Raw genomic sequence first — 10,750 nt, forward strand, 5'->3', positions numbered from 1 at the left:
TCTTAACTATCTGAATAAATTGATGAGTATGAAAATAATGTTAATCATATGCTATGGCATTCACAGTCACATCTTAACCCTAAATAAACATCTGTGGGAGGACTTGAAGTAATATGGAATATCTTAAGAATTATTTTCTTTGGTACAATTCTTGTACAATTCCAGTGAAAATAAATGTGCTAAGACACTGTTCTGGTGGCTTGTGGTGGTCTACAAACACTAATACGTTTGGTGTGTCTTTTGATTTGGCACCTGTCTGTATGTGTTATGGTTTTGAGTCTTATCTGCCAAGCAGAAGTCACACCTGAGACCATTTACTTAATCTTTGCCTTCAAACCACTTTTACATGTCTCCAATTTGCTGTTATATAATCCTGCAGCCTTTGTGAGTAAGATTGATGACTCCTGGTGTATAAGGCCATCAATAAACACCAGTCCAATAATCCAATAAGCACCAAGGAACGATTATTATTATTATTATTTTTTTTTTAAACTTTTTCTTCCCCTTTAAAATTCTAACAAACAATAGTTTATATTATATAACACATTTTTATTGTGGTTCCCCTTCCAAAAATCTGTGAATCATTAACAATCTCACAGACATTTATATGACCATTTCATGCAATATGTCAGATGATTGTGTTTCAGGTTTCATTTTAATGAAAGCACAAAATCAATTAGCAGACCTCATATGGTGGTATACGTTAGATCATGATGCATGTGACCCACTTACTCACAAGCACACACAGACACGCACTTACATATAAAATTCCGAGTATTAGCAATTGAATATTGATGTTCATTTTAACAAATAACTGCTACAGTTTCATCTTCATTCGAAATCTTTTGGCCTTTATGCACTTTCAGCTTTGTCTCCTTTATTCATCCATAGCTGCCTGTAATTGTGGGTCATAGCATCACTATATATAGTGAGGGCCTGTGTGGCATGGAAATGTCTTGTTTTAAATTGGATTCAATTCTGTTGCTGTTTTCTTCGCACTTTTCTTCTGTTTTAAATGACGTCCTGCTGGTGCTGTGTGGATTCACTGACAACCTTCAAGAAGAGACAATTGGAGATCAGTCACAGATTAAATGTAAGGAGCAGAAAATTAAAATTAAGCTTAATAAAGATAAATAAAGTGCTGGAAAAAACACAGTGTGGTGTAAGATGAATTAAAATCATGTGTGTCAAATTTGTCAGATGAAAATAATAGTGCAATTTTTTTTAAATCTGGGAAATGGTTTCTTAAGTGCTTACACTCCTCAGCACTATGAACAACCATTATGAGTATTGAGTGGATGTTAATGATGCTGCAGACCTACAGTGCCTCTTGGTGAGTCCAGTGACCTTTAAAGTAAAGGGGTTAGATTCTCTAAGGAAACATTAGGAGGTGCGAGAGTGGGCATACAAAATGGAACTGCTGCTTAACTTACACACTGAGCGCTCATGGCACTCATTGCACTCAATGCTTCACGAGACATTTTAGACTAGAGATGAATGGAAAAATGAGCAAGCTGATGAGTTGAAGAATGGAACAGCAATGAGGTGTTTGCATAAATGATCAAAGCTCTGAAAAGATGGCTATTGCCTCAGAGAGACATGTGTATGTGCTTGTGTCACCTCTCCATCACGGGTCTCTATGGTCTTGATCAGAACTGTTTTCTTGGAGTGGATCTCAGAGGAACGTGGCTGTGTGAACTGCTCCGGGCTGGTCTCTGAAACATCCACAGTCACCATTAGATTAAATCACATGATGTTATTTACTATAGTGATGTAGCATTTTAAGGTATTTATTATTTTCCTTTACAATAATAGTTGTAATGGGATAACACTTGTGATGAATTCTGTACTCATAATGTATTATGTAAGGATATCTTTTAAGAGCAAGGCATTATTTATGAGTTCATATTTACACTTTCTAACAATTAAACAAGGCCCTATAAGACTTCATGAATGCTACATGATACGATATAAATGCTTTTAGAATTCTTTGTGGATACAGGATTGTCAGGAAGAGGAAAATGTCGCTCCCCCTGGCGGAGAATGTAAGGAGTTCACATTCTTTAACGGTTGGTGGATCTATACTTCATCTGCATATTAAGACAAATTTAAGATACATTTTTTCCCCAGCCTGTAAATAATATGATAAGTGATGTATATGTATATTCATTTTTTTCTTATTTTATTGTATATTGTGCACTTTAAGTCTTTCTGCTCTTGTGTTAAATCCAAGTTGTCGTTGCACCAAATTTCCAAAAGGGGATTAATTAAATACTCTACTACTAATACTGCTGCTCACCTCTGACATCACCTCTGAAGCTCAAGGAGGAATATGCCTGTGGAGGCAGAGAGATCCTGAAAAGTTGAAATGTCATGTAAGATTAATGTCATATTAGGCTTTTAATGAAGAGTAATACAGAAAAGCAATAAAAGAAAATTTACTAATCTGTCTTTAAAAAATTCAAATACTATTCTAAATGGAAAAACAAGCATGCATTTCTCCTTTCATTCTGACCACACTTTACCTGCTCTCCTCTCCCTCCAGCAGCTTCCTATAGGTGGCAATCTCCACATCCAGGGCCATCTTGACATTAAGAAGGTCCTGGTACTCACGAAGATGGCGAGCCATGTCATCTTTCATTTTGGCAATCTCAGCCTCAAGACGAGTAATGGTGTCCTGGTAACCGCCAGCCTCGGTGCCCATCCTTTCTTCCATCTCCCTCATCTGCCTTATCAGAGATTCATTCTAGATATAGAATGGAAAAAAAAAAAGTAAAATTTCAAAAAACTAAAGGATAAACTATCCCAGGTCCAAGATACAAAGTGCTAGTCCTCCAATTCTTTCAGTTTTAGCCAGTGTCTAAATACCCACCAAACTTCTAAACAAACAAAATAAAGACCTGCTAATAACTAGCCAGGTGTACTGAAGCTGAACTCATATTTGCATTGACATGAGCACTGGTAATTGTTCCTGCAGGCTTTATGAGGGTGGTGAGATTAAATATGTCTTACGGTGCCCTTGAGGGAATCGACCTCGCAGGTGTAGGATTGGATTTGGTGGCGGAACTCCATGCACTCCTGCTTGGCCTGTCTCAATGAATCATTGTTCTTGGACACAGCTTGGTTCAGATCTGATACCTGGAGACGAGAGATAAACTGCACTCAGCAGTGTTGCAAGAGAATATCTTCTCATTCCACATTAATGTCAAACCTAAGTGTTAGAACAGCTACCTGTCAGTGCTTAATTAATGAAGTGTTTACTGGATGGTATTGAAGCTTACTGTTTTGAAGGAAATAAAATTTTCTGCTTATTTTACTCAGGCTTTACTGAGAAAAGATTATATTTGCTATGTAGTGTTTGTATTTATATGACAGACCTTGGACTTGTACCACTCTTCAGCTTCTGAAATGTTTTTGGCTGCGATGGCCTCATACTGGCCACGGATATCCCTCAGAGCAGCGGTCAGGTCAGGCTTAGACATGTCCATTTGGATTTGGACCTGAGATTCCTGCATCTGGCTCTGTAGCTCACGGATCTCCTGTAAATAAAAAGGCAAAAAAAAAAAAACTCTGAAGATGTGTATACTCTCAGTACAAAAATAACTTATTGTGTTTTTTTTTTAGAGAGTTCTTAGCTCCAATAAATGTTTCTACTTGGATGCCTCACTGAACAGTATGGTTCTCTATAGCATCTTGTGTTTTCTCAGGGGGGATAAATACAGGACTCAGGTTCTAGATTTAACCTTTAACGTTGTACCTTCCTGACATTTAGTTAGATAAGGTTACAGCCTTTGAATGAAACATTCCAATGTATACAACAATCTATAAGCAATAAAACCAAAAATTGATTTGTTTGAAGTCACATATTCTTTCCACATTCTACAGCAGGTCTACTTAGAGCCCTGTCTGATAGGGCAATTCTCTGTTATTGGATGCTACATATAGAGAATACACATGAGTATAAAAGTAAAACAAGTTTTTAAAGCAAGATGAATGTAAACGTATCCTATCAAAGAGTGCTGTGAAAATAGACAACATGGGACATGACTTTTCTGTTCTGTATCACAGCTGCGTGTGAAGCTCTCTCTCGGGTTTTAATTATAGAAATACATCTGTTCTATTGCATTGCACTGCCCCCTCCCTGTCAGAGCACAGCTGACAAACACACACACACCAGGCTAATGTTTTACCATTAAATGTCAGACAAAAAAAGAAGAGAGCATGTAAGTCTCCAACCTTTGGAGATTTGGTATGTGCGCTCGTGTGGGTGGTAGGTGGTATTGTGTGCATGCTTCACTCTTTCTATATACTATGTATAAGTGATTTAAATTTGTACATTTGGACAGGAGTGTTGATAGTCTGCTAAGGTCTGAATGACATATATTGAACAAAAGAAAATGAGTTTGTGACTAAGTGAGTGGTCAGAAAAACACACACACCTCCTCATGGATCTTCTTGAGGAAGGCAATCTCCTCATGAAGGCTCTCGATGCGTCTCTCCAAGTCCAGCCTGGCAAGAGTGGCAGCATCGACATCCTACAAAAATGCCATGTGGATTAAGCACAGTTTCAACAAAAGTACTGAAAAATGTAAAGATTACATGTGAAGATTTTAAGAGTTGAACATTAGATCTCATTACAACAGGACATGGAGACTTACAGCTCTGAAAGCAGATAGGTTATTCTCAGCCTCTTCTTTTTGGTGGATTTCCTCTTGAAGTCTGCAGAAAAACACAAATGTAAGTCAGTGACTTAAATCGAGCTCACTTCTGAGGTTTAACAGAAGTTTTGACACCACAAACCCTTTCTTTGTGGTAACAAAAAACTTTTAGAAAATGTTTAATTTACATATAGCAATATATAGAACCAATATGTGTTTTACCAAGATGATTATTGTAATAATCAATACTAGAATTCACACATTCTGAGAACAACCCATTTCTCTTATATCACTCCAATTTGTCAAGGATGACTATGATTTTAAAAAAAATGCTTTGTATCTACTAAAAGTCATTCTCTCACTAGCCTATATTTCCCTGCACATTTTTCCCACATTTCCTTCCAAATCCCTTTCAACCAGCCAACTCTTCCCTATCACATTGCAGCTACCACCCAGAGAGGTCCATGCAAACACATGCTTCCTCTGAGACATCATGTGAAGCCAGATAATTGTACCTTTTCAGACTGCTGCTCATGATGTGTCACAGGGTAGTGTAAACTACATAGAGGAAATCTGCGCTCTTGCACGTACATGAGCTAACAGATGCCCACAATTGGTTAGTGTCACTCTGATTGACAAGGGAGTGTATGGCCACATGTTCCCTGGCTTCTTGCCAAGAATGGCTGTGGCATTTTCAGGGTTCAATCACTTCTAAAGATAGAGCAAATACTTTTCTGAGCTTTCTCTTCGCTTTTTAAAAAAAAGTTTAAAAAAATGCAGCTCGTTACCAAGAAACTTTAAAGCACACTCTAAAATTATTTTCTTTACATATTTTTTTCTATACATACTATATATTTTTTTAGTTACTATAGAAATAATTAGATATTAGAATAAACACATAAATATAAACTCATGCATTGCACTGTATAAAAGTTCATCAAAACTTCCTAAATAATAAGAATATGCATTCAATCGAACTGTATTATAAAATAAATGTACTGTATTATAAATTAAATGCACAGTAGACTTTCCTAATAAATACTGAATAATTCATTACACTAACAAGCTTTTGGTTGTAAAAATAAGGCTTTCATTTTCACTCTATTTAAGTGCAAGTTTATTTTGTGAAATATTGTCCGCCCTTTCCCCTAATAAACATACATTAGTTGCTTCCATAAAAAAGAGCAATGAGCAATGCTGTAGTGTGCTCTTCCTATTAAAAAGCAATACAATGGGTCAGTGAAGATATGGCTTTTAGCTAATGTGAAATCACACAATTGCATTGGTCATTAAAACTGATGTCCCTGATGCCTTTGAAATAACTACACATAGATTTTCTAGCACGTATCTGGTTGCCTGCATGTCATTGTTGGTATGCTGATTATTTCTGATAATATTTCAATGACAGATGTGGGAGTCACGCTATGACTATCACTATGCAGTGACTGATCACTCAATTACATGCTACCCTACAGCAATCAGGATTTAACTGCAATACTGTGCCATACATATGCTTAATAACAGGTGTTATAACTTTTTTAAGTCCTACATATGTGTATTTTTAAGCTATGTTCTACCCTTTTTAGTTGTCCCCGGGGTGATGCGGAGATCCACTGTGCTTGAGCAATGCCTAGAAATAGCATCTGCTTTTACCAGCCTGCAAACGGCTCCTGTGAATCATTATTGTTAATGTAGGGCAGTTATACTCTAATGCTTACAGTCCCTTGAGTGCTGCACACTCACTCTACCAAACACACACACACACACACACACACACACACACACACACACACACACACACACACACACACACACACACACACACACACACACACACTGAGGGAGGCTGAGCGATAAGTGTATTTTAGGAGATGAAAATTCTGCACAGTGCTAGGGGGTGGGTATATCAAAGAGGATAATAATAGATTACTAATCTGGGAGCCATGATACATTACAGTGGATCCTTTTGCAGTTCTGAAAGCAACTCATGCAATGTCAAACCATTCTGCCAATATCATACACACTTCATATGTGAGAGATGCAGCAGTGGTTACTGTACACCATGGGTTAAACCGTTCCACTCATTCATGTCTCTGAGTCTCTGTACTTTTAAATCTCCTGTATGTCTACCTCCCTGACCTCCTCTGTAATTTATGGTTAATATTTGAACAGCTGGAATTGTGTCCAGACCATACTCCCTTTTACAATGTTTAGCCTTTACCAACACTATAGCTGTTAATTGAATCTTCTGTGAAAAAAAAATACCTGTAGGCTATTATGAAATTGCTTTTTCTGCAATATTGGGTGAAAGAAAAATTGCACATTTCAACCTTTCCACAGGCAGTCTTTTGAAATATTACGTGGTTGTTAGAAATTGGGCTCTACTGTATTCCAGGAATCTGACCATCAAGGTCTTTGCTGATTTATTGGCAATGTTTCTGTCAAACTGTGTAACCTAGATAATACATTTACATTAACTTCAAATAGAAGTTTACTGTTATCACCATAATAAATATCCTTTACAAAAAAAAACTCCAGAATATTGCTAGGTATAAAGTCCCACTATAAATTAAACGCTACAATAAATTGGACAATTACTTTGCTCTAATCAGTTACACACATACAAGACTTGGACAGAGTCTGCTTGTATATGGTCTAAACCAGACCAGAACTATTACAAAGGTCAGAATGGTGGAGAAAATAGAAGCTTTAGCACTAGGCTAAAGTCTCACTATGTCCTTCAAACATCCTTGTACATCGTTGAACAGCCTTGTACATTCTTAAGGAAGTTCTTACAATGGAATCTCAGCATATGCAGAAATATTCTAACACCAAATAGACTCAGTCCATATGTGACTATGATCTGTTTACTCTCATTTCTCAAAAAAATTATGCCTTTCTTAAAAGAGCAGAGTGACAGAGAACCCTGGGTTAATTTATGTGATATATGGTGTTATTTCTCAATCCTTATCACACTTTTATAAGTATTATACCTATTCAAATATTAGGCTAATTAGGCAAACATGAAAACTATTTGTTTACTCTTAATCCTGAACTCTTTACTTTTTAACCTTTTTGAACTGAAGTAAAATATTCTAAAATGTTTTTAGGTATTATTATAACTATTATAAAATTGTTATAATAATTACAATTGGATTATTTCTTATATTAGTATAACATAATGAATGAAATAACATGAAGTTTAAGGATTTCTGAACAGAATTTGTTACAGTAGTTACATTAGAAAATGAACTATTAGGCTATAAGTATCAGTGCAACTAGCATCATTTTATACCCATTTTATTCACATTACTGTTTTAAAGTTATTAAAGTCATTTAAAAAATATTAAATCATAGCTTTGTGTCACTGACCCCACAGTAAGCCATGTATGTTTTGCGACTCATCAAACTATTTACTTTTAAAATGTTTCTGACCTGAGTTTGAGTTTCTGTAGGTCATCAGCCAGGTTGTCACGCTCCACCTCTACGCGAGCTCTCTGGTTGGTCAGACCATCCACCTGCCTGCGCAGCTCCCTCATCTCCTCTTCGTACATTTCAGCAATGCGTGTGGGCTCGCGTCCCCTCAAGCGCTCAATCTCTACAGACAGGGCCTGGTTCTGCTGCTCAAGGAAGCGCACCTTCTCAATGTAACTGGCGAAGCGATCATTCAGGTGCTGTAGCTCAGCCTTCTCGTTGGTGCGTGTGTGCAGGAAATCCTGGTTCATGGCATCAGCCAGGCTGAAGTCTAGCTTCTCGCCCATACCGGCATAGGCGCGGCTCACAACTCCACCACCATAGCCTCCAGAGCGGTGGCTTGAGTAAACAGGGGAAGAGGAGGAGGTCTTGGTCACCTCATAGACTCTGGAAGAAAGTCTGGAAGAGCCAGAAGAGCCACGGCCAAATAGGGAGCTGGACATGGTTGAGCCCAAGCCGGAGCCGAAGGTTCGGCGGTAGGATGAGGCCGTTTCAGCAGATGAGAAGGACTTGCTCATGGTGGTAAAGCTGTAAACTGGGTTGTGTACTAGAAATAAAGTAACCAAGTTGACAGACTTGAACAGAATGAAGAGCAGAAGCCAGGAAAGCTGCTATATGTAGCCTTGGTCACATTTTATCCCCTCCCTCACATTCATCACTCTTTCCTCAGCCCACCCTGTTCACTCAGCTGTCATGGGGTTTCCAGTAGTTGGGTGGAGGAGATGCCGGTAAGCGTGTGAGATAGATAGCATGAGTGAGTTAGTGATGATGAGCAACGGCTAATTCTCAGTTACCTGAAAGTCTAGTAAGTCTGAAGTGTACTATTCCATGCTAAATGGATGTTCAGTGAATGTCCCAGTATAAAAAATTGTAAAAATGTCCACTCTGGACATCAATCTCCACCCAGGATTGAATCAAATATAAGATAGGACAAAAATTATACTTAAATACATGAACTCATGATAGTCTTGCCTTGATTCAGGAAAACTCTACTTAAACACTTAAAACACAATTGTTTTTAGAAAACACTTTTTAACAGTGTATGACGTAAATCAAAGGATCCATCTGCCATGTGAAAGATCACCCGGCATTTCAGCATTAGTTATATTAGACCATGGCTCCAAGTTTTGTGCCACATTCACACAAACCTCAGGCCTTCCATGTGTGGTAGGTTGCCAGATATTCACACTTAATCAGGAAGCCTGTGGGCGAGAGGCTGTTCAGCAGAATGGCATGCGGCAGCCTTCGGGAAGACAGACAACAGAAGCACATATAAAATTGTTCAGTGCTTTATTCATTTTGGTTGTGAGGTCTTGTCTCTCATTACAGTTTAACAAAACAGAGAATCAGATTTTACTTCTTGATACAGATCAAATGTTTCTGAGGTCTATAGTGCAGTAATTCATTTATGAGTAATTAACCCTAATGTGTGACTTACTGTTTCTATTTGGCATGAAAAAACTATTGTCACTTTTAGTCTTACTTTTGAGATCTTTACATTATAAATGATGGAACTGACCACAGTGAAAGCTATTTGTGAGGTCACATATACTGGTTATAAGTATTGTCATTGTTGTTTTAATGTTACTCTGAATAAACATTTAAGTAGAGCCCAGAATATCACCTGGCCAACTTCAGGTCCGATTTCTTGTCATTCTAGTTAGCCTCCTTATATCACATCGTTATTCAGCACTTTAGATGACTATACTTTGAATAAAACAGATATGAAACCCTGTAAGAGCTTTGGCATGCCCACCTCCCCCTCTGTCTGCAGTACTGTTCCCCTGGCTGAATGGTCTATGTTACTCCACAGCTGCTGCTGTCACTGCTATTAATAGGCTTTTAGTCTGATCACTGTCCCTTGAATGCTCTTCTTACGGCCCCTCAGATAGCACGTGAGCCTGGACCTGACCATTTTAAAACACTAACATCTTCAACTAAAGCATCTCTATTAACACTGAAGACTTCCAAAGTGCTGTCTGACAGATGGCACCAACGTATCCAGTTATAGACAAGCAGGTTAAAGAACAATTGTTTTTTTTTTAACCTGCAGGCTATCAGGTGGTTACATGTAGTTATTATATCAGTCACAGGCTTATGTCTCTTTATATGTTTACAGTTAGTAAGTAAATTTACAGACAGGTATTGGTATTGGTATTTGGTATTTTGCTTTAACAGTACTAAAACTATAAAAGCTGTTGTTTTCTCCAACTTCATAGTGTTTCATAGATGTTTGTACATATTTGTGCGTTTTTGTGTATTTTTATTTTTTGGAGAGGCTGGAGTCATTATTTTGTGCCCGCTAGCACTTTAAGGTTAGCCTAAAAGCCCTTCCTGGCTTAGTGGTTAGCATGTATGCCTTTCAAATCTCGGTTTCCTCACAGTACTTTCGTTTGAGCCACAATCCAAAGATTTATTTTATTGCCCATGTCTAAATTCTGTGAATGGGTGTTTAAGTATGTCTGTGATTGTCCCCTGCAATGGATTGGACCAAAGTCTTTTGACCAGAGTCACCTGGGTATAGGCTCCAAGATCCCATGTGTAGGATAAACACTACAGAAAATGGATGGATGGACATGAATGTTATAATTGAATAACATCCTGACTGTTGCATTTCT

At 37.8% G+C, this 10,750-nt stretch overlaps 1 protein-coding gene across 2 annotated transcripts; it reads right to left on the reverse strand.

Annotated features, from left to right (window-relative positions):
• Positions 1-528: 528 nt before the first annotated feature.
• On the reverse strand, positions 529-8,734 carry desma (desmin a). 2 transcript variants are annotated; one of them, XM_047815286.1, is made up of 10 exons: positions 8,094-8,734; positions 4,659-4,719; positions 4,440-4,535; positions 3,378-3,539; positions 3,013-3,138; positions 2,526-2,746; positions 2,300-2,355; positions 1,621-1,715; positions 1,434-1,487; positions 529-1,053 (listed from the first exon to the last, which is right to left on the reverse strand). In XM_047815286.1, exons 1-10 carry the CDS (start codon positions 8,648-8,650, stop codon positions 1,012-1,014), a joined length of 1,470 nt encoding a protein of 489 aa, XP_047671242.1. In that variant the 5' UTR covers positions 8,651-8,734; the 3' UTR covers positions 529-1,011. The 2 variants fall into 2 exon arrangements, with proteins under 2 accessions (XP_047671242.1, XP_027020633.1); XM_027164832.2 differs by lacking the exon at positions 1,434-1,487 and having other exon boundaries at positions 8,094-8,733.
• Positions 8,735-10,750: the final 2,016 nt, after the last annotated feature.

The sequence above is a fragment of the Tachysurus fulvidraco genome, chromosome 6 (genome assembly GCF_022655615.1).
Source record: "Tachysurus fulvidraco isolate hzauxx_2018 chromosome 6, HZAU_PFXX_2.0, whole genome shotgun sequence".
NCBI lineage: Eukaryota > Metazoa > Chordata > Actinopteri > Siluriformes > Bagridae > Tachysurus > Tachysurus fulvidraco.